Below are 27,535 nucleotides of genomic sequence, written 5' to 3'. Positions count from 1 at the left end.
ACAACTTGCCATCGGCATTGTTTGCTTATGTATTTATTTATTTTATTTATTTAGTCTTTAATTGTTGTACCCATCATAACCACACCTTGTCCCTACCCATAAGTCATGTGACTGCTTGACTTGGAGCACCTGACTACCCGGTACTACCAGCGCTGAAACCTAGTGGAGCCTGCCCTACAATCTGACCGTCGGTAATGGCGAGCTGTACAATATGTCTGCCTGCGCTGATGATGTTAGTGTTGGACCTTAACACAGTGGAAAGCGTGTGGCCTTTACCACAGAAACTTGCCATTTCAGAGGAACGGTATCCATTGAGCCCGACTCATTTCAACTTCTATTATGGAGAAGATCAAGCCTCCATTATGAAAGACTGCTCTCTATTGGACTCTGCGTTTACCAGATATTTTCCTCTGATCTTCCCAGATCTGACTTCAGGTAAGCCAGTTTTAAAGTAAAAAGGCTTCGTGCAGGCGCTCAGCCCACCCACTACTCTCCCAGGCTAGATATAGTTGTAGTTGTACTTTTTTATACGACGCTGAAGTTGGCATCCGATTCGCAGCATCCGATTCAGCAGCTGGTCCACTTTAAATCGGTCCTGATTGAAAACCACTACACCTAGACTCTTCAAATATGTACTAAATTATCACAGTGAGGCTATACATTATAATAAACATAGTTACAGATTTGTGAAACATTTTTTATATTTGTGAAAATGCAATACAGGCTAATTTTAATGCTTTTTAGGGGTCCAGACCGCATTAGAACGGGTCCTGATTGAAAACCACTACACCTAGACTCTTCAAATCTAGACTAAATTATCACAGTGAGGCTATACATTATGTAAAACATAGTTTCAGATTTGTGAAACCTTTACCCTATTTGCGAAAATGCAATAAAGGCACATTTTAATGCTTTTTAGGGGTCCAGACCGCATTAGAACTGATCCTGATTAAAAATCACTACACCTAGACTCTTCAAATCTGGACTAAATTATCACAGTGAGCCTCACTGTGAAAATGTAGTCCAAATTTGAAGAGTCTAGGTGTAGTGGTTTTCAATCAGGACCGATTTGAAGATTCTAAGTGGTTTTCAAGCCGAATCGGATGCTGCGAATCGGATGCCAACTTCAGCGTCGTCTTCTACATGGCGGTTGTGTTGGGTATGTGGTGGCATTGCAGTCGTGTCAGATATATGAGTGGAGGAATGCTTCATGGTCACTGCATTGTGGCGAGGGTTGTTTTGTTGTGTCAAGTCCTTTGTTGAGTCAATCATAATACCTATGCATTATCCCCATAGTCAAAAGGTCTGGGGCCACCCAGATCTATTGACTATGAGTATAATGCAGTTATTATGATATTACTTTTAATCGTGCATACCTTCCATAACATTTCACGGGGTATAAGATAGCCTTTATGAGGGTGCATAATAAAAACAATAAACAACATAAAGGTGAGCTGCTGTTGATAGAAGTCATTGTAGCATGCATGACATTGTCCAGCTTACTATGTTTTGTGTCTAGTATGCACTTTACCAACTTAGTCAAGTTTGCTCAGTTTCAAAACGTATGGCCCGTATAATATTGCATAGATGGACTTAAGCACAGTTTATTACTTTTAAACCTGTATAATATAAGGTAATATGTGTGTTACACTCCACCGGTTCTCTATTTGCTTTTCATTGGTAGAGCCAGTGGGATTCACTTCTTCTTAACAGAGATTTTAAACCATGGTGGACGTTTAGAAACTTGAGGCGTATCCTGGTTAATGACGTTTTAGTTTATAAACGCCAGCAAACACAATGTATTGTGCAATGTAATAGGATACTCTCACCATGTTCTACGCTAACTTATAAACTCTCTAAACTCTCTAGGTAATGGTGTCCTCCCTTCAACTGAGGAAAAAGCGTTTTCTTTGGTGGTCACGATGCACCAAAAAGATTGCGATGGCTACCCAAATGAAGGCTCATCGGAAAGATGTAAGGAAGAAATGAATGTGAATGTTAAACCTGTCAGACACGTTTAACAGGGGTTCTGGCAAAGTTTACCATTATGTATTGTTTTGTCTCTCTAATGGCTCCTGCGTGTGTTGTAGACCAGCTGAATGTATCTGCTGGACAGGCAGTTCTGAACTCTGACACGGTGTGGGGTGCTCTCAGAGGTAATAACCTACCTTGCCATACTGTGTTTTATCATGGAGGAAAAAGGATTACAATGCATTATTTCAATTCATCAAAGTTAGTCAACTAGCTCTGTTAATAAAGGTGATCCACACATTTTTTTTGACACAAAATGTTGTGCCATTGTTGACTTATTGGTTGATAAAATCAGGGAAAGGTTATGTGGTATCTAGCAATTGTGTTCTCTGTTTGAACAGGTCTGGAAACCTTCAGCCAACTGGTTCAACAAGAAGAAGACGGCACTGTGAGAGAGGAGTGTCTATTTTAAGTATACAATTATTTTCTTTCTTTCTTCCATCAAGTATTGACGTCCGGTCTTTTCCCACCCTGTGCCGTTTATTGTAGTACTTCATAAACAAGACAGAGATTGAGGACTTTCCAAGCTTCCAGTACAGAGGGATTTTGTTGGACACTTCCCGCCACTTCTTGCCATTGAAGGCCATTTTAAACACCCTGGTAATACTCAAGGGACTCTGATACAACAAGTATGTGTTTCAATATTCAACAGCCATACAAACCCAAATTCCTTGTGTTTCAGGACGCCATGGCCTATAGTAAATTTAATGTGTTCCACTGGCACATCGTGGATGATCCCTCATTCCCCTACCAGAGTCGTACCTTTCCAGACCTAAGCAGTAAGGTGAGGCTAACATTCTGCCCCCTCAGTGCTGCCGAACACATGTATTAGTCCTACAAAATGATTGATTGAAACAAGAGCTGACGAAGCAGTGCTAGGCATTATTTCGCTACAAATTTCAAATGTAACATTTCTCAAGTATGTTCATAAACAACATGATATTTTGGATATATTCCGAGGCATATGGTATATAAAAAAAAACCTCAATATTGTAAATATTTGAATACAAATGAATGAAATCCGCTCTGACCTTTTATTTGACCCAGGGTGCCTACCACCCCATGAGTCACATCTACACCCAGTCTGATGTGCGGAGGGTGCTTACCCACGCCAGGCTCAGAGGGATCCGTGTTATCCCAGAGTTCGACTCACCCGGCCACACGCAGTCATGGGGGAAAGGTACGGTTAATATCCACCCTCACACCTAGTGACATAAGTAAAGTGGTGGATGTTATTATTGTAGCTTTTGTGCATATGTGCTACATTTAGTCTTCAGAGCCACGTTATTTTAACTGCTGATTGCTTATGTTTTTCCCCTCACCTTTTTGTAAATTGTGTCCATAAAAAGTATTATTATCTAGTACTTTAAACTATTGCTGATTTTTTACTCCACTTGTCTCTAATCGTCTGGGTATGGTGTAATGGATTAAATGCCCCTCTGGTTCCTCTCCTCTCCCAATTCCTTTCCTATGCAGGGCAGCCCAATTTGTTGACCCCTTGTTACAAAGGTAGCTCCCCGTCGGGGACATTTGGACCGATTAACCCAGCGTCCGCCCTCAGCTACATATTCATGAGCCAGTTCCTCAAGGAAGTGACTTCAGTGTTCCCTGATCCATATTTCCACTTGGGGGGAGACGAGGTCAACTTTAGCTGCTGGTAGGTCTGAACTTGATGGATCATAAAATAAGTCCCTCATAATGTAGTTCAAACAAGTCATCTCAAAAGTATGTTTTACTAACCAAAATCAATATAAATGACATGAATACATATCCTATAGGCAGTCCAACCCTGATGTCCGGGCATTCATGCAGAAGATGGGATTTGGGAAAGATTACACCAAACTGGAATCCTTCTATATGGAGAAGTGAGTAGCAGGTTATAAGTAGTCATGTTTATAAATGGTATATTTGCCATAATAATTGCCAAAAACAAGTGTTTTCAAACCCTGGAAGGGATGCCCTGATTGGTCAGAAATGAGCCGGAAGCTTTTCTAAAATCTAATAAGGCTCATTCAAAGTCGCGCACAGTCAACACAAACAAATATTCTCACAGTGCATTCACTAACTAACAGATGAACAAATATGCCGTTTCAAACAAATTACACTTAGGTTAAAAGCTCTTCAATCTTACTGACAGCACCATTAACATGTATTGATCCGAGTGGAACTACATGTGGGTTCTCCTGTAAAGGGGCTTGTACATTGTTGGGGGGAACGTGTTGCCGCATGTAACAGAGGACGCTTTCCGTATTCCCAGCATAGTAAACATCACTTCAAATTTAAATAAGACTTCTATCGTGTGGCAAGATGTTTTCGACTACCATGAGCGGGTAAGTCACAACTTCAGTCTTCTACTTCCACTTGAGTATTTTAATGTATAAGTTAATGTCATCAAGATTAACGTCATACCACAAACCATGTCCAACCAATTGGTTGGACTTTATCTAAATTAATTATGATTTTTGTTTTTAATTTATGTTTTGAGAAAAAAAGAGATGATTGTTTCACAGCACAGTTTTCTAAAAGTGGTGGAGGTATGGAGAAGGGGCTATCTGTGTGAGCTCCGCAAGGTGACTAAGGCAGGGCTGCAGGCGATTCTGGCCTCTCCCTGGTATCTAGACCAGCCAGTGCCCATACGCAACTGGGCCCGCTACTACAAAGTGTGGCCCCTCGCATTCAAGGGTCAGCGGCAACCATGTGTGCTGTGTTGGATTGCAGTCGATGTGTCTTGATGTGGCTTCTTTTATTTTAGTGTTTTGTGGTGTTTTTGCAAAGATTTTTTTCGATCATGCCCATAGTATGTGTGTATTGTTCAATATACCACTAGGTGGCACTAAAGATTTGAAGTGACAATTTCTCTTGACTTCGCCGTGCCCTTCTGGATTGCTTCTTTATAATCAGATCCGTTTTAGTCATCTCTTTTAATCCAACTATAATTTTCTTTTCACTAATTCAATGGGAAACCATTTTAATGACTTTCACGTTTAACTTAAGGCTATTCACTAGCAACATTGAATTAGTTGTGGCTGCAGGAAAAAGCTTTGTTTCAGAATTAAAACTCTGAAGCATTACATTCTTTTTAATGTGGGTTTTAACCATGTCTTAACTAACCAGTATGATATGTTGCTGTGTTTATATGTCCTACTGGCATTATGTGTGTATATAATGTATGTATAATAGAGCAGATGAGCAAAACAATACTTATGGTCAATGCCTACACTTAGATTCCCAAGGACACGATTCTGCACATTTGGAAAGGGCTCCCTGCTCAATATAAAGCAGAGACGAGCAGGATGACGAAGGCGGGCCACCGGGTCCTGCTGGGAGCTCCGTGGTACATCAACCACATCGCCTATGGCCAGGACTGGCGGATCTCTTACAATGTGCAGCCACTGAACTTCTCTGGTGTGTGTGCCATGGCTCATGTAGTATTAGGTGGTGGTGGTGGTGCTTACTTATTGAGGAGAATGGTAGGACGCACGTAGACACACTTACACAGGCTTGTCATGCATGCCTTTTTAAACATAAAATGGCTTACTTTGAACACTAACCTCTTGTTGATGGATTGTTGTGATGAGGCGTGGATGCAGAAGATAGTATAATTAAGGCAACTGAGTGTTTCACATGTTGTGTCCCCAGGTACGGAGGAGCAGAAGAAGCTGGTGATCGGTGGCGAGGTCAGCATGTGGGGGGAATATGTCGACGCCACCAACCTCTCTCCTCGCCTCTGGTAGGAGACAGTAACTCTTTCTCGTCAGGGCTCAAAAGAAGCCATGGGGAGAATTGATGCATTGCTCTGTACGTCTCATTGCTGTGCCCGTGTGTGTGCAGGCCGAGAGCGTGTGCCGCAGCGGAGAGACTGTGGAGCGATGAGAGCCAGACACGCAGTGCGGAGGCGGCCTTCCCCCGTCTGCAGGCGTTCCGCTGCAGCCTTCTCAGGTGAGCGGCTGCTAGTTTTTGTTCTAGAGAATGCAATCCAGAAAGACTTGGAACTGAATTAGACCGCTTATGGTCCCAATCCTTCCCAAAAACAACTGAGATGAGTAGTAATTATAGTAGGTGAGTAGTACTTATAGTAGGAGGCTTACTTACTAGGTTTTGTTTTGGAAGATGATCAATATTTGTATGAGCCTCACTAGTGTCTGGGGATTGTATGTTCAACATTTAATAAACAAGGTTTGTGAGTTAAAGTCTTCTTTCCTCCCAAGGCGTGGCGTCCGGGCGGAGCCTCTTAGCCCTGGCCACTGCAGCGACGAGTACCGGGGAATCTGAGGAAGAAAACCATTTTTTTTGTAAGGAATAGTTCACATTTTTGGATACCTCATGCACCCTATCAAAAGGCCTGTATGACGTGTCTGTTCAGGGATTATTATGTTGCAAGTTTTTAGTTTGTTATGGCCAGTTGTTTTGCATTTAACTATTTTAGTTTGGTTGCACAAAATATAGTGGACATCCTACCATTGAAAAAAAAGTTGGTTCTCAAATTGCTGTTACATTGTGGGATGCATGCAGTGGAGGGGTAAACCTTGGTTGAATTGTTTCCAGACATTAAGATGAATCTATGCTAGAAAGGATGGTAAGAATGTGGAGCAGGCCTCTGTGGACTTTGAACACATCTTTCTTCTGTTGAATGTACTTGTTCAGTAACCACGACATTGGCCCAGACAGAGCCGCCCTCACACATCTCATTGTGGGGATTACAGCCATGCTACTCCTACAGCAGATGGCAAGTTGGGTTGATCCCCTCGTAGTAGGGTAGTAGTGCTGACGCCTCAATGCTGCTCTCAACCCCCCAACACACACACACCTGACTCCCCCACTCTGCTTAATTGCCAGAATAGCATTATAAGGAGAAATACGGTGGCTCGTGGAAACAAAGGCAGCTTGATTCTATACCCGTCCTCCTGAGATGAACTCACTTAATCAAAACGCACCAGCCTCGTGAGGTTCTTAATTACAAATGACGCCAAATTATCCATTAGATCACAACACATTGTTCTGGAATTCTTTTGCTATTAAGGGTGTGAATTTAACTACTCTTCTTTTATTTTTAGCTTTGAGCTTATGAACACATTCATATTTTTTAATTTTTCTAATCATTAAATGCACTATATGAATTGGATGATATTGTTTGATTTGGCCATCCTTGTTATTAATCCTTTTTGAAATAATAAAATCTTTTAATAAACCTAATGTTTCCTGGACTTTGGAATCTGCCGCCTGAGGCCCCCACAACACTGCATTCAATGAGGCAAACAAACTCTTTGCTCTCGCTCTTTGACAAAATGTGACAATAAGGAGAGATATTTTTATTCAGAAAATTCTGGAAATGATACTGTATTATGTTACCTGTTGTTTGATTAGAGGATTGTTGGTTTACCAACACACTACCGAAGCACATTCAGCTGTGAGCAGGCCCTAGCCACTATTTGTGGATTCAAAGTGTTGGGGCCCCCATCACAATGTCTTTCCTTCCCTTCGGTTGCGGTCGCTTTCCCTCAGCCGGTACCTTACCTCCCGTCACCTGGCATTGACGACAGCAGCAAGCAGGTCACTCACCTCCCCCTAAAGCTTCTGTGCCGCACTTTGTATGCGTCAGCGTGTTTTGCGATACTGCCGTAATCTGGTAGGAAAATGAAGAAGAGTTAAACAGAACTTTTCAGCCATTCGATTGGCTCATTCAAAAATATACATTTAAATATAAAGGCGTATTTAATTGTAAACGTTAAAATACAGCATTGTTTACATTGATGATCATGGCAACATATTAAAAAGACGGGCCTTGTGAGTGGCCCCCCAACTCAAGATTAAAGAGCTAGCAGAGACGAGGACAGCATTTAAAAAGAGTTTAAGAGCAGTTTGTAATCCTTTTACACACTGCTTAGGAGCAACAGAGAGAAGGGCTCTTGGCTCGCCCTGATCAGGAGTGACTTCATCAGACGTTCGACATGAAAGGGAGCAGGGCTGTGGCCGGTGCCTTCATGGCCACCCCGTAGGCCTAGTGGCGCACTACACAGCCACCACGTTGTCCCACCGGCAGGACAGCTCAGTGGATACCTGGAAGTTATAGTAATCCTGTCTTAAGTCATATGTTCAACTAAATCCACTTATCAAGGAAAAGAAGACAAAACGCTGACCTCGGGAAAACAACGAGTAGTCAGTTTCACGTGGGCCGGCTAATGAGACCGTAGGGGCTTGCAAAGAGCAGCAACCATATGGCACCAGCATGGACTAACGGGTCAAGTCGTTAGTGCTCTTTCAATCTTGGAGCTAATGGTTCCATGATCCCTCTCAGACAACAAAACATTTCATGGTGGTGTAAGCTACTTTGCTACTTTAGGGCAGATTTGGGTGTCTGTTCTATGTCTTTTTTTCCCCAAAGCCAGATGGCAAGGGTATTGCTGTTAAGTGTCATCGATGAAGACCAAGAAAAGGAATACCCAAACATTAAAAAGATTCATACAAATATTAACCATTTAATTCTTCAACATCCTCCTCATAATTCCAGATTTCTCAGTGTCATTTTTCATGTCCCATGTCTCAAATTCACTCAAATTAATTTGAGATGCGTAAATAATTGATGTTGTCCATTGTTGGCCACAAAAAGGACCTGTTCAATGTTAAAGATGGTTTGGATGTACCACTTGTTCACTCCCTAAAGGCTGTGACCGAGTCTTACCCTTAAGGACAGTAAAGATTAAGAGGATGACAAATCAGCCTTTGCTAACACAGCGCCTAGTGCTAAGCTCCTTGTTTTCAAGAAGCAACCCCAACCCCCCCCCCCCAAACAACTTTGGTTCACATACTCATTTTGGAAGCCAGAAAATAAGAAGACAGTGAAGTAGTGTCTGCTCCTGCAACTTCGATAGCATCTTCAGTGACCTCAAGACACTTCAGGAACAGCCAGCAGAAGGACCTCTACACATGGGAAGGGACCTTGCATGTTCTGCCCTCAAATAAACTATATTGGGACCTGCCTTGGTTCACCTTGGTTCTTCCTCACTGGATGGACCTTTTAAACGATTGATAGAATTAGGAAGCTGCTTCACAATCCAGTTTGGAAGTGTAGGTACTCAGAAGAACAGGATCTTCTTCACAGAAGATACTTTGTGCAGCAGTATTCTCAGGATGGAAGAGCCCATGTCTAAGAGCAACATGTCACATCCTGAAAACATAAATGACTTAGGAATTCAGCATATTCCCGATGGACCTCAAACAGGTAAGCCACCAAAAATCTTTTTAATTTTTTTTAAAAAAAGACGACGAAACAGTGAATTAGACCAACATTTGAGATTTAATTTTTTAACTAACTATTTAACTAGTTCTACTTTGCTTTCCGGTATCTATCCATAGACAGATCCCCCCCTCACGGAGCAGTCCGGGGTCTGCTGTGCAGAGTGTGTGCTGACTCCAGCAGCGGTAAACACTACGGAATCCACGCCTGCAATGGCTGCAGCGGGTTCTTCAAGCGCAGCATCCGGCGGCGACTCCTCTACAGGTGAGGGGGGACGCAATGCCTTTTTAACAATCCTGTGCGCCACGTGGCTTTCTGTAGGTGGTCTTTCAAATGATACATGTGTCTGCTTGGTGGGGTTCTGGTGTCAGGTGTCAGACGGGTACCGGAACATGCGTTGTTGACAAGGCTCATCGGAACCAGTGTCAAGCTTGTAGACTGCAAAGATGTCTGCAAGCTGGCATGAACAGAGAGGGTGAGTGAACAGAATCCATATCCATCTCTGAATATTAGAAAACGAACCATAGAAATGTGGCGGCTGGCAAAACTCAACCCTCTCATCCAGTGACTGCCTCTCCCTCTCAAGACAACCTCTCCGTGCCTTGATTTTTTCTGCTCAGCCGTGCAACACGAGCGACAGCCCCGAAGTATGGCGCGGGTCGGCCTGGACTCTGAGAGCTCAGACGTTGAGAAGGAAAACCTCCCCGACGCGCGGGACCCTGCCTGCAGTCCGCCCGGAACGTTGCCCCCCGGCCGCCCCCTCCTCTGCTCCTCTGTCAGTTCAGCCGCCTGCACGCCGCCCTGCAGCACTAGCCCTGAGGACCGCCACCCCCACCTGCAGGGTCTCAGCAACCCTCCCAGCAGCAGCAGCTGCAGCAGCAGTCCCAGGAAGCAGCACAGGCTGATGGTTAGCCTGTTGACAGCAGAGATCTGTGCCAAGCGGGACCCTGGAGAGGGTGAGGAGAACAGAGTGCAGAATACGTGCTGGTTTATACTGGAAGCACCATTTGAATTTTGCTTCTTCTTTAATCCGGTGACTAAGAGAAAAGCGATTGATTTTGAAGTGGCAAGCAAATGAACAAATCGGATTTGTTACCAGACAGTCAGAAATATATTTTTTAGTGCTGCTGACATGTGTTTGACAAAATATGTTGTGTTGCACAGTAGGGGTGTAGACAAGGAGGGTGCAGTAATAACAACAACACAAAAACACAAGTGTGATCATGTGTGTTGCGGTCTCCAGTGGAGGAGACCCCTGATATGACTGCAGAGGGGCCAAAGAGGGAGCAGAGCCAGGCACCCTGCAGGGTCTATCCCCTGTCCGGCCCGGAGAGCTTGGACCACGTCTCCGCCCACCTACTCTTCATGGCAGTGAGATGGGCCAAAAACATGCCAGTGTTTTCCCACCTTCCGTTTCGAGACCAGGTCAGGTTCAGTCACACAGAACAGCACCATTCAAAACTCTCATGGTCTTTATAGACCGTGCCACTGAGCTCACGGGAGGTTTCTAGAGTCATTCCTTAAATTCCTTTCTTGTTTCCAGGTGATTCTACTGGAGGAGGCCTGGAGTGAGTTGTTTCTGCTCAGTGCTATCCAGTGGGCCCTGCCCATGGACAAGTGTCCCCTCCTCTCTCGTCCAGACCGCCCCTCCTCTGAGCAGCCAAAGGCCAGTCTCCCAACAGTGGACCTACACTGCCTGGGAGATGTCTTTGACCGCTTCAAGGTCCTGGCTGTGGATCCCACAGAGTTTGCCTGTCTGAAGGCGATCGTCCTGTTCAAGCCAGGTGAGATACGCTCTGTTTGGGTTTGTTGGGGTTGCATGCATGCATGGATTATAACACACATTTATGTTTTTGTTAGTCTACGTAATGCTAAAGATGTCTGTTTGACTCTCTGATACAGAGGCACGCGGTCTGAAGGATCCAGACCAAGTGGAGAGTCTGCAGGACCAGTCCCAGGTATTACTGGGCCAGCACATCCATTCCCTTCACCCCAGTCAGAGTGCAAGGTAGGCCAGTACCCAACCCCATTAACTATTCCTGTGATATCACTTGACCTGAAATTAACACGAACCCAAAGACTGATCAGGCATCCTGCAGCAATCTTGTTTCGATGCCACATCGCAAACGAGTGTTCTCTTTGTTCTTCACTGATCAGGTTCGGGAGGCTGTTGCTTCTGCTGCCATCATTCCACTCTGTGAGCTCAGAGAAGATAGAGCAGACGTTCTTCCGCAGCACCATTGGCAGTACTCCCATGGAGAAGCTACTCTGTGACATGTTCAAAAACTAAAGACGCCTCTACACCAGAACATTCACTCGTGACCCTAATGGTAGCATTTTTTATTTTTCAACTGCTCTCTTTTCTATGTTCTGTCTTTTCAATTACAATAAAACATTTCCGGAAAATGCCTTTCAACATTTCACTGCAGAATATGAATAATAACTCATTATTTTTAGCTACTGATTAAACCCGTTGTTGACTTTTTGAGGCCTAAATCAGATATAGCCCGCTATCACTCTGACTGCCTGTTCCCAAGTCCACCACAGTGTGGCAGTGATGCACGGCTAGGCCTTTGAACGCCAAATTTAAAGTGTAGAGGAAAAATATACGGAAGCACCAAACACAACAACGATTCAGTGGGAAGTCCTACCTGTCATTATTTTGTATTTTGGGGAAGGCGTTTTAGAGGAACACGCTTAAAATAATGAAGTTGTGCAATTCTATACATACCAACTTACGATCACCTGTATGACAATGTTCGGCAAAGCGCCTGGCTACAAGTACAACCCTCTGGAGAAGAGCAGTCCTGGGGGTGACTCTCATGGGTTATTCAGTGGCAGAGATCAGCAGCCCTACCACAACAAAGTGCACTCCTTTGACTACATCCCGAAGATAATAGACAACGACTTCTCTGGTATGTAACGTTAGTCATAGCAACTCAAAATAGGATGTTTGTATAATTCATTATCCGTCTTTGTCCCCTGACCCTCCCACAGCAACACATAAACACAATAAAAGCGATCCCCCCACCCCCCTCTCGTTTTCATCTTTCAAGTCCTGAAAACAAATATGATACACAATATGAATCTATATTCATATTGAATATTCAATATGAATGCCCACAAACCTGACTTTATTAAATTTGTTAATGAGTGCTACACTATATAACTATGTTATGGCCAAACACCGGTGATGGCATGTATGAGGAAGCACCACACTATTATTATACCGATTTTTGCTGACATTAATACCTCAAACCCCTTATTTTGCTTGTTAAGCCTGAGATCCTTCCGACATAATATGCTGACAACTTACATTTTCATGCTGCAGCTAATCTTTTCCTCATTCTATTAAGATTCCTCCCAAGGATGGCTGTCATGGATTTGCAACATGATTGTCATATTCCTGGCCTATATCTGCACGTTCATAAGCTTCCCCATATCAGGATGGTTTGTCCTCAAAGTAAGCCTAATCCTGATCAGTTATTATATTACATCTAATACAATGGTTGGCTGCTGATAATATTAACTGTGCTCTGGTTCTAAACGGTTCTCAGACGGTTCCTAACTACCAGCGGCTGGTGGTGTTCCGTCTGGGCCGGGTCTGTCCCCCCAGGGGTCCTGGCGTTGTTCTCCTTCTCCCTCTCATCGACCAATGGCAGAGGGTCGACCTCCGCACGCGCGCCTTCAACATACCTCCATGCCAGGTAGAACAGCCATAGTATCACTTTTTAATAGTTCTGGTTTCTTTAGAACGGATTTGTGATGAAAACACTTTCTTGTAAGACACTTCATTGTGTTATTTGGTTAAATGGAGTCTGATCATGGGAAGACCCACTTGCAGCATGGACCGAGCATCTTTAGAGAAACTTGTGTGAATGATAACTAAATGAAACGACACAATAGAGAGAGATGATGGTAGCAGTATCAGATTTTTTGTCAATATGGGCGATATAAATTCTAGCAAACGTAACACAGTTCGATTGGAGATAGGAGGGGAGCTAGCGATTACTATAATGTAATGCACCTTTGTATAAATGATCCTTGTCCCTAGAGAAAGCTCCATTCCTCTCTCTAATTACATAGGTTGCATTAGTTAGAATTTTTATCACCATTGTGGCCAAGACGTGAATTGTCAATGGACTGGTTTCTAATTCACACAGTGAAACCCCCTTTTAGTTGATTGTTATCCCTTCTTTAAATCACACCTGAACGGTTCCAAGGTACAATCCGTCACTTTGACACAGAGCGTTTATGGGTTTATGGGGAGAGTGTAAATGGGTGCTGCAGTCCAAAGTCACAACATTGGAGAGAGTTGTCTCCTCCGGCTCCGCTGTCTCAAAGCTCAAAGGGTTGAACTTCAAAGGCAAAAACACTGGGGCGTTGTGGTCGGAAAAGCTAGTATTTTGGTATTTCATGGTAATTTTAGGATTTACTACATTGCATTTGTTACATATTGTACCTTACGTCAGTGCAAACCCCTTCTAGATTTGGTTTATTTAGATCTGTTGTGCTTACAATGTGATATTTCCCACTACAAGTCTCGTACGATAAATATTTTTTCACCACTAGCTGTCTCACTTCTATACACCCTTCGTCCATTTAGACGGCGGTTTCTCGAAAGTCTGACCTAACTCTTTCATAGAGTTAGGTCACATTTAAGAGATCTCCCATTATCTGAGCCAGGGACATTTTGTGGCTATATGTGAAGAGCTGAGCAGATCCCAAACCCTAACGCTACCATGCTAGGTCACAACACGGGATGGGGGCATTATGCTGATGGGAGCCGACATTCAGTTCCGGATCTGGAACCCGGTCATGTCGGTGGCGTGCGTCCAGGACCTCAACGCCTCCACCAGGCTGACCGCGCAGAACGCCATGACCCACAGCCTGAGCAAGAAGACGGTCCGCGAGGTCCAGGGGGAGAGGCTCAAACTGGAAGAATACCTCGGGGTGAGGCCCAGGGCGCCTACTGGATGTCCTTCATAGCGCATGCTTATCCACTCACATACACACACACACAAACACACGCTCACGCACACGCACGCACGCGCGCACACACACACACGCACACACACCCCAAGCTTGGTTGATGTTACACGAGCCATCTCCCTCCGCAGGTGGACATCAACGAGATGACGCGGCCCTGGGGGCTGGAGGTGGACCGGGTGGAGCTCACCCAGGGCGCCGTGCTGAAGCCCCCGGACGAGGCCTCCACGGGGGGCTTCATCCTGCCTCCGTCCGTGCCTGGCCTGGAGGGCTTGGAGGGCCTGGCGGGTCCCATTCAGCAGCTTGCCATGCATTTCATGGGCCAGGGTGGGGCTCCACCGCCCCAGACGGGTTCCCCAGGTCAGCCGACGGGATTCAGAGAGCAAAGCGGAAGAAAATGTCAAAGTTGATTTACGTGGATTGTGAATGCTTCTCTTGTGTGTCTGCTCCCAGGGGACAGCGTCGCGTTCACGGATGAGGTGAGCGGCGCAGCTCCGGCCGTGAGCCCAGCCGGGTCGGTGGATCAGCTGCTGGGGGTGGTCCGGCTGCTGCTCTCTGAAAGCCTGGTCAACAGGGTGGGGGCCTGCTTCCATTTCCGGATCAGCTCCAGCGACGGAGAGTGCAAGAGCTACTATGTGGACCTGAGTCAAGGTGGGTGGTCGTTGTGGTCCTGGGCTCGGGCGCCAATGTCCACAGCCTCCCCGTGTCTACAAAGAAAAAAAAAAACGAGGCACATAAAATGAAGGAGTGAATATTAAGTCGTAGTTTAATAATCAAGGCTCATGCGGATCTTGTTGAAGTGAATCCCAACGTTGTGTCTCAACGCGTGTCCCTCCAGGCGCCGGCGATGCAGGGCTTGGGGCTCCTCTGCGGGAGCCGGACGTGACTCTGAGCATCAGCGACAGCGACCTGCTGGCCCTGTTCGAAGGCAGCCTCCGGCCGTACGGAGCGTACGCCAGCGGGAGGCTGCGGGTCGAGGGCGACCTCAACACCGCCATGAGGCTGGAGGAGCTCATTAAGCTGTTCAGGGCTTAGCTGTTTCTAACCGTTTTATTCCTCCTGCTGTTTATTCAGCTGGGATTGTTGTGTTCGACTCTTGGCGGAACGTGACCTTACTTTGTGAGAAGCCTATTTATCATGTCTTTATTTATCTTTCAATTCTCCGCTAACTTTGACTGAACTTTGTTAAATAAAATTGAAAAACATAAATGTCTCTGTTTTGTTTGACCGTTGCCTTCTGTGTGAGTGGCTCAAACAAGGCCTTATCTCTAAACAACATCTGACAATTTGAACATAAAAAAGAAGAACATGTCGCACAAAGCAAATGGTCATAGATCTATTGCTCCATTAGCAAGAAAAGTGATTCAACACTTATGTAAATCTAGGTTTTGATGAAAGGTTTAAACCCGCCCCCAAACCATTTCCCAGTGTAGCTCCCCTCCCACGGACCCCCCATAAGTGAAACACTGATCGTCACTGCGCTGAATTTGAGTCAGGGAGGGCAGGATCGCTTCACTGGTGGACTGAGTAAAAGAGTGTTTGAGAGGCCGCTTATCCAAAAAACCTGCCCCCTTGTATTAGCCAGAACCTCCCTGCAGGGAGGGACAGCGTCCATCACCCCAGCTACCGGCCGGTCGCCAGTGGTCTGTATAAAAGGCACCAGCAGAGGGGACTGTGTATTAGCTGGGATGGCCCGGTGGCACATGCTGCGCTGCAGCCCTATGGGTCTGCCTCGGTCCTGGGCTGAGGGTCTTCCGAGCGTGAGCATGCGCCGTAGCAGCAGCGTGCCGGTGGTCAGGGACGTGTACCCAGAGAACGGCAGCTTAGTCCGACCGTTCCATGAGATTCCTGGGCTCTGGAAGAACGGGGCGGCAAACCTGTATGCCTTCTGGAAACAAGATGGCTTCAAGAACCTTCACCACATCATGGTGAACAACTTCAACAAATTTGGACCTATCTACAGGTAAAGGAGGGATTTATTTACTGAATAAGGATTATTGTGTTCATAAAAATTCTCAGAGGTTTGGATGTCCTATGATGCCATAGGACCTTTTTCCTTTGTATTTGATAAGATAGATACAGAATCTTGTTTTATCCTGACAAAGATGTCTCAATGCTGTCTCTTTTTATCCAACAGGGAGAAGATAGGTTACTATGACAGTGTGAACATCATCAAGCCTGTGGACGCAGCCACCCTGTTCAGAGCAGAGGGCTACTATCCCAAGAGGCTGAGGGTCGAAGCATGGACATCATACAGGGACTACAGGAATCGCAAATATGGAGTTCTACTCAAGTATCTATTTTAGTAAACCCATTCACACTATCTTAGACCCATTCTGACAACCAACGATTAATTATACCCCTCCTCTTGCATCAGGGACGGAGAAGACTGGAGGTCCAACAGGGTTATTCTCAACAAGGAAGTCATTTCTCCAAAGATGCTTGGGAACTTTGCCCCGTTACTGGATGAAGTTGGCCAGGACTTTGTGGCTAGGATTCACAAAAAGATAGAGAGAAGTGGACAGAACAAATGGACAACAGACCTATCTCAAGAACTTTTTAAATACGCCCTGGAATGTAAGCAATGATTGTGTATATATATATATATATATATATATATATATATATATATATATATATAATCATATATATATATATATATATATATATATATATATATATATATATATATATACACACAATCATTTAGACAAGCCTTCCCCACCTATCTCCCACCTTATTCTTCATGTTTAACCTCTGTTTTTCTTTTAATCCTACTCTGCCTTAATATATATCTGTTACATAGTTTAGATAGGGCAATATGTAAAGCGTCATAGAGTACCATATTAAGCGCTATATAAATTTAATTTATATTATTATTATATATATGTATATACATTTGACTCATTTTAATGAAAGATCTGAAGGAAACTTGTTTTATATGTTTTATCATGATGCCCTTGTTGTGTCTCTCGTATCTTGTCTTGTGTTACTATAACTGGTGTGTGATTCCTCCACGTCCCCTCCACCCTGTCAGCGGTGGGCTCGGTGCTGTACGGAGAGCGGCTGGGTCTGCTGCTGGACTACATCGACCCAGAGGCCCAGCACTTCATCGACTGCATCACCCTGATGTTCAAGACCACCTCCCCCATGCTGTACATCCCCCCAGCCCTGCTGAGGACGCTCGGGGCCAAGGTCTGGAGGGACCACGTCCAGGCCTGGGACGGCATCTTCGGCCAAGGTAGGACCGCCCTGACCTTTTATAACGACGGCTGCTGAATCATGACCGCAGATGACACCCGAAGGGTTCTCAATCAAAAAGGTGCGGGTTCAAACCCCAACGTCAGCACTGCCTTGTACCTGTAAGCATTTTTAAGCAAGAAGACAAACTCCTATATGCTCCTGAATGACATGCACTTTATCTGAATGAACCTCAAGTGACTTTGGATAAAGTCATCTCCTGCACTGCAAATATTATAGTTGAGCCGTGCTGCCACACACATTAATATTGGTCATTGACGTAGAATAACAGGCGTCTTTTGACCCGTGATTAAAAGAGTTTGACTTTCCCATCCCTCTCCAGCCGACCGCTGCATTCAGAACATTTACAGGAAGTTGAAGGAACCGGTTCAGTCCGATAAATACCCGGGGGTCCTGGCCAGCCTGCTCATGCTTGACAAGCTGTCCATCGAGGATATCAAGGCCAGCGTGACGGAGCTGATGGCCGGGGGGGTGGACACGGTAAAGACGACCACGACACTGGAGACACACACTATCACGCAGGAGTCTCTCAGCACAAGGACTGAGGCTCTGACACGGCTGTGCCCCCAGACCTCCATCACCCTGCTGTGGACCCTGTACGAGCTGGCCCGACACCCCGCCCTGCAGGAGGAGCTGAGGGCCGAGGTGGCCACCGCCCGCGCCCAGAGCCAGGGGGACCTGCTGGGCATGCTCAAGAGGATCCCCCTGCTGAAGGGGGCGCTGAAGGAGACCCTACGGTAGGGCAGACCGGGTCCCTATGAGGCACTGCTTCAGTCCCCGTAACAACAGAGCCAGGCTGTGGTGATCCTGGTCCATTGGACAATGGTTCAGCATTTTAACCTTGAGTTTCAAGAGGCAAACAAATAGGAAGGAAATGTTTAGCCATAGGTTTAGCCAAGTTTTGGATAATAGTTTTGATATTCTGTACGCTTTTTATATAGTGCTACAACGACCATCCTTCTGTTCTTCCGTCTTGTAGGCTACACCCAGTGGCAGTGAGCTTGCAAAGATACATCACAGAGGACATTGCCATCCAAAACTACCACATACCATCAGGGGTAAGAACACCTTCTTTGTGTAACCTCAGTGAGTACGTCTTAATCGAAGTATCCATCTAGTGTTCGAAAACATTGACTCTCTTAAAATGCAGTGTATATCTCTTGTATGATATGGACTGATCTTTAAATATTGAGAGATGTTTTAATGTATCATACTGCATCTTATATATATATCTGTAAGCCTTGTTCGAAGAGGATGATGGTTATCCAGTGGTTATCCAGTGGTTATCTCCCCAAGGACAAAGCTTTGATACGCACTATAATGCAACGTGTCAGACACTTTTTTAACAACGTGTGCGCTTGTGTGTAGACTTTGGTCCAGCTAGGGCTGTTTGCGATGGGCCGAGACCCCTCGGTGTTCCCTCGACCAGAGCAGTACCAGCCCTCCCGCTGGCTGCGGACGGAGAACAACTACTTCCGCAGCCTGGGCTTCGGATTCGGCCCCCGCCAGTGTTTGGGCCGCCGCATCGCCGAGACGGAGATGCAGCTCTTCCTCATCCACGTGAGATGTTACACACGTAATGTAACCCCATCAGGAACATATGTGCGTCATCGCGACCATGCTCCAGAGGGAGAGGCATCTGTTTCAGTAACAAGGTTTAGCAGTGAGAGGCAGGGATGGGCGGGACTTCCACCAGAGGGACATCCGTTTCTGTTAAATGTTTAGGGTATTGCCTTTTTCAAATTCTTCATAAAAACTGCATGTTTATTTTCTACAATTTTGGTGGTATTCTTGTCATTCTCTGATCCCCCCATAAATTAGAAAGAGGAGAACGGAAAATTTGTTTGGGGAAGACAGGTACTGCGGTAAAGGCCACAAACCTTTACCGCAGTACCGACAAACGTTATTTGTCACTTTATCACCGGTTAACCAAGACCTGCCATGCCTTTTCAGATGCTTGAGAACTTCAGAGTGGAGAAACAGAGGCACGTAGAAGTGAGGAGCACCTTCCAGCTCATTGTTCTACCGGAGACGCCCATCATATTGACCATCAAGCCTCTGCAAGGCCAACGATGACTGGGAAGCTCACAGGAAACAAGCAGGAATGACGTATAATGACAATAAATATTTTATAGAATATTGTATACTTTCATAGATCATGTGTATTATTTTTTAATATTTGTAACAAAAAGTAGCATTTCACTGTGATAATCAAATCCAAAAGCATTACACAGTAGTCTTACAAAATCGTTTTTATCTTAGAAAAATAAATGTTCTCTGTGCCATTTGATATGGGTTTGTTATTGATTACTTTGGTCATGCTTGCAACTGGAAATGCAATCACGCACGTACGCACGCACACACGCACGCACGCACGCACGCACGCACGCACACACACACACACACACACACACACACACACACACATGCAGACACACACACACACACAAAAATATTGGCACCTTATAAAAATATCAGATTACATGAGGTCATATTGGCTTCATCCCAATCCATGTCTGGTCTCACTGAGTCTGGTCAACATTTCCTGTTTCTCCTCCCCCCATAGTTTACAGTTCTCTGCCAGCTGTAAATAAAATATAATAAATAAAAACAAAAAAACAACTGATCTTAGTATGCTGAGAGTCAGGTTTGTGTCTCTACCTGAGTCTCCAGTGTTCGTATTCTTGCTTCAGATGTTTCTAATTTGTGAAACAAAGCGAGTCTCTCCTCTTCTGGAAACACCTTTGGTGCCTGAGAAAGGGAAATTAATATTTATTTTACCATAGAACCGTGTTTCATAGAACAACAAAGAGGATTATCAAAGGTCATTCAAACTGCATGAAAAAATAATGACTACCTATGTAAGGATTATTTGGTTTTATTTTGCTGGTACTTTGAGATGCATGAAGACAATCAAAATGTAAATATCTACCAATTGGCAGTATAGTGTAGTGTACTCCCAGACAGAAATATACTGAGATAGATCCTCAATGACTGCATCCTAACTATGAGCTTCTTAGGGGCCACTCACACTAGGGCCGCGGCCCCCGAATCGTGCTGAAACTTCCTGCAGCACGGAACAGGCAAACGGCCCTAGTGTGAGTGGCCACTTAGAGCCAAATGACCAAAACCTACCTGCTCTTTTAAAGGGCCCCTATATTACCACCAGTTGTGAGTGTTATTAGCCATTACAAGCCGTTTCAAACTGATGTCACTAAGGCACAGGAAAAGGCAGATTTTCAAACGGATTGTAATGGCTGATTACACTCACACCTGGTGGTATAATAGGGACCCTTTAAGACATGCAAATGTTGGCTAAGGGGCTAAAGAGTGATTAGTATCTCTGGAACAAACTGTAGCACGCCCTTATTTTAAACACCATAGTGTAAGATGGACGGAATCGGTGTGTGTGTGTTTATCAAAGTCACCTGTGCTGACTGCTGCACCCGAGAGGCATAAATCTGCTGATTCAGCAGCTCCAGCTCACGCTTGATTCCAGCGTTCTCTGCTGCCAGGGCCCGCTCCATCTCTGCTCTGCCAGCGTCAACTACACACAAACACGCACACACAGACACACAGACACACACACACACACGCACTCACACAAACACACATACAGACACACACACACACACACACACACACACACACACACACACACACACACACACACACACACACACACACACACACACACACACACACACACAGACACAAACACACACAGACAAACAGCTAGAAAGACACACACACACACACACACACACACAGACACACACACACACACACACACACACACACACACACACACACACACACACACACACACACACACACACACACACACACATACATACACAGCCGGTTTGTAATTGTATACTACAGATGTAGAAGTAAGAGACAGGTACAGTTATTTTGAAAATGTATTTAGCATCCGTACCTTCTGTCAGTTTTTTCCCAACATGCTTTTTGTCCTCACTCTTTCTATTCCTCTCTGTTAACCTGTTATCGAGCACTTTTTCCATCTTCTCAATCACCTGCACCGAAAAAGAAGCACACCAACAAACATTCATGTCTTGATCGAATGGACTTTAGCCAGATGTATCACAAAAATAGATATAAACTCCCATCAAAGCCTGATGAATCATTTTGGTTAACAGAAGAGCTTTGGTGGGTGAACCTTCTCCTGCTGTTTCACCGTGGCCTCCAAGCTTGCCACCCGAGCCACATGACTCTGGCAGAGCTGCACCTCCTTCTGCTGCTCCTGGTAGGCCTTCTGCAGCCTCACGTGCTCCTTCTCATGGTCGTTCCTCTGCACCACATGCAAGAGAGCAAGAGTTAGGCAATATTCCACTCCTTGGTGAATTGTCCGCTCGTTGCAACAAGAGTATGTGGGGAGTTTGAATGCTGACCCTGATCATCTCGTTCTGCAGCTGCTGCACCTTGTCCCGGTGCCCACCAGCCTTCCTCATCTCACTGGCCAGCTTTAACTTCAGATAGGCTTTATCAGAGCACAACAAAGAAAAGGTGACTGTTACATAAACTGTGATGTCATATCCCCCCCCCCCCCCCAATTCTGTCTTTGCGGTTCTTTCATAGAACGGATGGAGGGAGTTCGACAAACTCTCTAGACCGCCCGAGTGTTGTCAGGTGGTCTACGGCTTGGTCATCTCTCGAGACATCCAGCTCACATCAAAGCTCCCAGCAGAACAGGTTTCCTGTGGGGAGACCAACTAATCTCCTCCTTTTGCTTTCTTTGGCTTTGATGCCAACCAAGGGGAACATGCCTTTACTGAGGGCCACGCACTGTCCTTCAGCAGATAAGGGCTGCAGGCTCCACACGGTTTATCAGGATCCTAGACGTAAATGAGCTGCCTTATCTCTGCATAACACAGACTGTTATAGTGGAGCACAGACACCCAGCCAACAAGGACTAACAGCACAGACAGATGTCCGCTGAAACCAATGAGTATTTGGACCTGGGATATATACCTTATAACAAATCACAAATATGATATAAAAAATATTATGTTCAACCAAACCCCAAGTCAAATTAAGGAAATGAATATGATGTAGTTATAAACATGTCCCATAAAAACACTTTGGGAAATCAGTGCCCTTGTTATTTTTTCATGCATTTTTATGCATTTGACCACCAAGCAATTGAGGATCTTGAGGAGCAGCAGGGATACGCGCTGGGCTGCCGCGGCTCTCTACCTATCCGGTCCGCTATCTCAGCCTTGGTCATGACGTCGATGTCGGCGTCGTCCAACAGCTGCTGGCCAAGGTCCTGGTGCAGCGACAGGTCGCCGAGGAGCCGGCTGTTCTCCGCCTCCAGGGTCACCACGAGCGTCCTCAGACCAACCATGTCCTCCGCCATCTTGTCCAGTGCCGAGCGGTAGCTCTCCACGTCCTGCCGGGGGGGGGGGGGTGAAATAAAATAAAGGGACATGATACACGTAGATAACAACAAAAACATAAAACAGCATAGCGTACATTATTTAACTCAGATATGAATCTACTTTAATTTGACTTATTTATTGGGTGTCTGAAATTCAACAATACGAAATGCTGGATAATTTCCTGAAAATACCTTTGCTTGAGTCATGTCTATTGAATGTGTGTATCACATTGACAGCCTCAAAGGGCCAGAAAAGGACCCTCCCCCTAACCCTTCACCCTGCACCTTCCAGAGGGAAGAGCCTTGAGATGAACTCAGAACAGGGAGCCGTGGTTCCAGGGACGGCGTGATGGAAGCACATGAGCAGACATTAAACAGAACCCATACAAAGGCTGTGCAGAAGTGAGCTAGTAGAAAATAGTTGAATAGAAATTAGTTTGACATTGTGCAGCTGACTCTGAGTTGTTGGTCTGTTTCACCACTAGATGTCCCCTCTAGTCCATCTTATAACAGATTCAACAGGCTGAACTGAACCAAGGGTGCCAAGCAGGATTAAGACCGTTTATAATGTTGTAACATGGAAGACAATTCTTCATGCAGCTTACTGTCTAGGTAATTAACCTCGGTGTCTCTTGGTTTTCTCTGCGAGCAGGCGTCAACACAGACAGCCCGTGCGAATCTAATCAGGGGAGTGTTCTGTGCTTGCCGTGGATTGCATGAGGTTGTGGTGCAATGCAACAGTACCAGTGTTGACAAATTCGTTTTTAAAATATTCACCCCCCTCAAGGCAAAAAACAATGCACAGATATATGTTGAGTGAACTGTGAGATCTCGGATGGACAGGCAGACAGATCACAAGGAGGACTGGCATTTTCAGAATCAGATTCAAAAGAAACAAATATTTCACGTATGCAGCTTTACAAATACATTTTCCTGGACACAAATGTCAGGGGACAAAAAGCCATCTCCCCAGCCTTGCCATATTGTACTGCCCCTTCTGTCCCTGAAGAATGTAAATGCAGCAGCGCTTTCACTGCCTTTGCACTGCGGCCTTGCATTGTCGCCCCCGAAGCAATTAGGAGCCCGTGCCCATTGTTGACGAGCTCTTTCATGAGGACCTTGCTCATGTCAGGCATGTGCCTGCAACACGCTGCTGCAGGGAACACGCTGCGGCATTGTTCCCTGTCTCCTGCTCCCACTGTATCAGCTGGGGTACTGAGAGAGAGAGAGAGAGAGAGAGAGAGAGAGAGAGAGAGAGAGAGAGAGAGAGAGAGAGAGAGAGAGAGAGAGAGAGAGAGAGAGAGAGAGAGAGAGAGAGCATGCATGTGTGTTATGTGTGTGTGTGTGTGTGTGTGTGTGTGTGTGTGTGTGTGTGTGTGTGTGTGTGTGTGTGTGTGTGTGTGTGTGTGTGTGTGTGTGTGTGTGTGTGTGTGTGTGTGTGTGTGAGTGCGTGTGAGTATGTGTTTGCGCTTGTCTGCGTGTGTGTTTGTGTGTGTGTGTGCGTGCATGAACGATTTGATGCAGGAGGGGGCTTGAATGATTAGGAGACTCCAATCCAGGTTGATGTGCTTGTAGCTCCCGTGGGACAGCGGGGTGAAATGGAGCATTTCATTGAGAGGGGGCAGGGCCAAGGGGTGGGACCGGGGGGACTGAGACCCCGTGATCTGGTCCCAGCAGGCATGATGGAAGAGATGACTTCGCCCATGGAGTCATCATGGAGTTGAATAGGGTGAAGCTAGCTGGGAGATATCCAACCTTTTACAGGCTTTTACGTCGACTATTCAATGACACTTCCAACGGACGTTAAAACATTTTTTGTTTCTTCATACCAACTCGCTGTCCAGTCATGGTGAAATCATCATATAAGGAAAGCTTCACCTTTCAAATATTCTCAGTTTGTAAATTGACTGACATCCTCTTTTTTATATAATTAACTATATTAATCATGAATAAAAGAGAATGTTTGATTTATAGAAAAAAACGGCCTTATGTGATCCTGTAAAAAAAATACATTAAAGCATGCAGAAAAAACTCTAGATTCCCCCCGGCTAAAATACTGCAAATATCAGCCCAATCAACACGGTCTCGTTTAGAGTGCAATCAGTCTCAAAATAAATGTTAATCTATTCCACTGGCTGCCATTTTGTCCCTCCGCAGTGAGCAGGGAGGAGAACATGTTTGACATGAGAAGGAGAGGCCGTTCAGTGAGCTCTGCCAGCGGCCTGCGTCACGCTGGACTTTATAATAGCAGACATCTCAGCATGGCGTCCAATCCACCCGCTATTCTCTACGCTCTTATAGTAGGGAAGGATCTCAAAAAACTGGATTTATTATTTTCAAAAGCAGATATTATACAAACCCAATGCTGAAGATATAGGACTCTATCTCAAGGCTATCTAACACTTTTCTTACATTTTTCCCATCACTCAAATTTTAATTTTCAGAAAGATATGATGTTTAGTGTTCATTTTGCAAACTGTTTACTCTGTAACAGTATACAGTGGATATATGCCCCACATATATGCCCAACATATATGTGGGGCATATATACACTGTATACTGAAGCAATGTTCTCCTTAGAGCAGGGGTTCTCAAAGTTTTGACAGCTGAGGGCCAATTTAGGAACGGCAAACGTCAGCATCCCAGTGGTGAAAAAAAACATTGCACAGTGGACCACTGGGAGTGAGGTCAAGTGAGGTCTAAATCACAAAACTGAGGTTCATCCTTTCACAGTAATGTACAGTCGGATTAAAACTAACAAATCACAGGATTTAATTGAAAGCTAAAGAGTCGACTTTTCTCTTTATATTTATTACATTTATGTTTAAATTAATTTTGTTATTAAAAATCTTTCTTTTTTTTAACTTACATCTATATGTCATTGCGGGCCGCCAGGAATGTTTCTGCGGGCCACCATTGGCCCGCGGGCTGCACTTTGAGAGCCAATGCTTTAGAGAGACAAGTTGAAGGAAAATTCTCATGAGAGAGCTGTGTTTTAGGTCAGTGTAAACTCACCTTGGTCTGAAGGGTAAGCTTCTCAGATGTGTTTTCCTCGGCCTTAAAATCAGGTAGAGGTAGCCTGAAATATGAACATAAAATCAGCGTTAAAAATAACACCACATCTAGATCAGTAACATGTTGAGTGTTGAACTTTAATCAATGATGAAATAAAAAATGATAATAATTAAGAATATTAAATAATCAAATCAATAATAATTACAAATAAATACAAATACAAATCATTTGTCTGTCTTGATAATTATCAAGTTAAACACACGTCATACAATTAAAAAACGAATCAAAAACACGTCATAATGACAATTGTTGCCGAACATTTCCAGGCTTGTGTTTGTGTGTGACGCTACCGTTTGTGTGCATGCAGAACCTGGTAGGTCTTCCCCGGCTGGGACGGGGAGGCCGGCTGCCCCTCGCTGGGCATGGCCCCTCTCCTCTCAGCCGGAGGGCTCTGGGAGGCCGACCCCCGGGGGCTGACTGGCTGCCGGTCTTCTAGAAGGATCGGAGCCAGTGCATTGTGGGACGGAAGGTCAAACGTGCTGCTCAGGAGCTGAGGGAAAATTCAGCCCATGGTCGATAGATGTTTTATCCTTCTTAACTGCCAACTCTCATCAAAACAGATGTGAGATAATATTTTATATTGCATCAGAATGTAACGCAAACAGACTATAGGCTGATATTATGGAGCGCATGTTAGCCGACGCCGCTACCCAAGATAAACAGCAACAACACTTTTGCAACCATGTGTGGGTGGACGTGTGTCGTGTGTGAATGCAGAACCAAAGCATCCACTCATAAGTACCCAGGAGCCTCTCTCCACGCAGAGTTACTCTAACCTTTCCCTGCCCGCTTTGCTTGCATGGCCTGCAACACCCACTTGGATATTCATAGAGGTTCTCGCGTTATTCTGCATAACAGCCAGAGACACATAAGTGGCCACTCAGCTCCAGCAGTCAACACCCCGGCAGAGCTCCGTACGGGCTTATTATTAATCCACCTCGATGGACGCCATTCACCGGGATTTGCTATGGTTGCCAAGCAACATCATTAGATGATGAAAACATAGTGAACAAGTATTTGTTCAAAAACCTATTCCTGGTTGATATGCATGTATTATTTTACATACATACATGTATAGGCTATCATGTTTGCGGGGTCATAAGGCATACCTTACTGGTTTTGTGGTTGCTGGCTGGCCTCGTCTCTGGTTTAGATGTCATCTTTAGATGGGGAATATGGGTCCTGGTTGTACGTGTGAAACCCGCTCACCCAGCAGATGAACTGAAAGCAGCACTCTCATGCGTGACTAATCTCCAGTAACCACAACACAACACAGGCGTAGCAACTTCAAAACGCCACCAAGGAGGATCACCATTATCCAGGGACACAATGCACTCCTGAAATTATTCACTCAACCGTTTCGACTCATAACACATGATACAACCTCCGCCTCAACGAATGAAACTCTGATTATGGACCGACTAAATAGAATACAACCTTTAAAATCAAGCAGCGACTACGGGCCAAAAGCACAGAAGACAACCTTTCAAACATGATTTAGAGACTATGGAATGATAATGATGCATGGCACCAGGTAATAATGA

The 27,535-nt window shown here is 45.1% G+C and overlaps 5 protein-coding genes across 5 annotated transcripts in view; 4 read left to right on the top strand and 1 right to left on the bottom strand.

Moving 5' to 3' along the window:
• Positions 1–120: 120 nt before the first annotated feature.
• hexa (hexosaminidase A (alpha polypeptide)) lies at positions 121–7,220 on the top strand. Its single transcript, XM_030366126.1, has 14 exons — positions 121–435; positions 1,870–1,974; positions 2,091–2,156; positions 2,373–2,419; positions 2,521–2,631; positions 2,714–2,815; positions 3,079–3,211; positions 3,508–3,688; positions 3,810–3,896; positions 4,289–4,361; positions 5,256–5,436; positions 5,671–5,761; positions 5,863–5,970; positions 6,240–7,220. Exons 1-14 carry the CDS (start codon positions 195–197, stop codon positions 6,301–6,303), a joined length of 1,590 nt encoding a protein of 529 aa, XP_030221986.1. The 5' UTR covers positions 121–194; the 3' UTR covers positions 6,304–7,220.
• A 930-nt stretch (positions 7,221–8,150) lies between these two features.
• Positions 8,151–11,277, top strand: nr2e3 (nuclear receptor subfamily 2, group E, member 3). Its single transcript, XM_030366129.1, has 7 exons — positions 8,151–9,250; positions 9,385–9,529; positions 9,637–9,740; positions 9,886–10,221; positions 10,509–10,690; positions 10,809–11,049; positions 11,168–11,277. Exons 1-7 carry the CDS (start codon positions 9,160–9,162, stop codon positions 11,275–11,277), a joined length of 1,209 nt encoding a protein of 402 aa, XP_030221989.1. The 5' UTR covers positions 8,151–9,159.
• A 571-nt stretch (positions 11,278–11,848) lies between these two features.
• stoml1 (stomatin (EPB72)-like 1) lies at positions 11,849–15,467 on the top strand. Its single transcript, XM_030366128.1, has 7 exons — positions 11,849–12,180; positions 12,622–12,728; positions 12,823–12,972; positions 14,015–14,218; positions 14,386–14,614; positions 14,708–14,905; positions 15,093–15,467. The coding sequence occupies exons 1-7, from the start codon at positions 12,015–12,017 to the stop codon at positions 15,287–15,289; spliced, it is 1,251 nt and encodes a 416-aa protein (XP_030221988.1). The 5' UTR covers positions 11,849–12,014; the 3' UTR covers positions 15,290–15,467.
• Positions 15,468–15,759: 292 nt separating this feature from the next.
• On the top strand, positions 15,760–19,805 carry LOC115551270 (cholesterol side-chain cleavage enzyme, mitochondrial). Its single transcript, XM_030366910.1, has 9 exons — positions 15,760–16,217; positions 16,392–16,547; positions 16,632–16,831; positions 17,292–17,495; positions 17,838–17,995; positions 18,086–18,252; positions 18,495–18,573; positions 18,884–19,075; positions 19,469–19,805. The coding sequence occupies exons 1-9, from the start codon at positions 15,943–15,945 to the stop codon at positions 19,589–19,591; spliced, it is 1,554 nt and encodes a 517-aa protein (XP_030222770.1). The 5' UTR covers positions 15,760–15,942; the 3' UTR covers positions 19,592–19,805.
• Positions 19,806–19,876: 71 nt separating this feature from the next.
• Positions 19,877–27,535, bottom strand: part of ccdc33 (coiled-coil domain containing 33) — a 20,958-nt gene continuing 13,299 nt past the window's right edge. The window contains exons 3-11 of the mRNA XM_030366158.1: positions 26,282–26,481; positions 25,932–25,995; positions 22,733–22,928; positions 21,928–22,016; positions 21,696–21,827; positions 21,456–21,552; positions 20,944–21,062; positions 20,177–20,266; positions 19,877–20,099 (exon numbers count right to left, since the gene is read on the bottom strand). Coding sequence (XP_030222018.1) covers positions 20,016–20,099; positions 20,177–20,266; positions 20,944–21,062; positions 21,456–21,552; positions 21,696–21,827; positions 21,928–22,016; positions 22,733–22,928; positions 25,932–25,995; positions 26,282–26,481 — 1,071 coding nt within the window. The 3' untranslated portion in view covers positions 19,877–20,015. The remainder of the gene's footprint in view (positions 20,100–20,176; positions 20,267–20,943; positions 21,063–21,455; positions 21,553–21,695; positions 21,828–21,927; positions 22,017–22,732; positions 22,929–25,931; positions 25,996–26,281; positions 26,482–27,535) is intronic.

The sequence above is a fragment of the Gadus morhua genome, chromosome 9, assembly GCF_902167405.1.
Source record: "Gadus morhua chromosome 9, gadMor3.0, whole genome shotgun sequence".
NCBI lineage: Eukaryota > Metazoa > Chordata > Actinopteri > Gadiformes > Gadidae > Gadus > Gadus morhua.
This window is presented reverse-complemented; position numbering and strand designations above follow the sequence as displayed.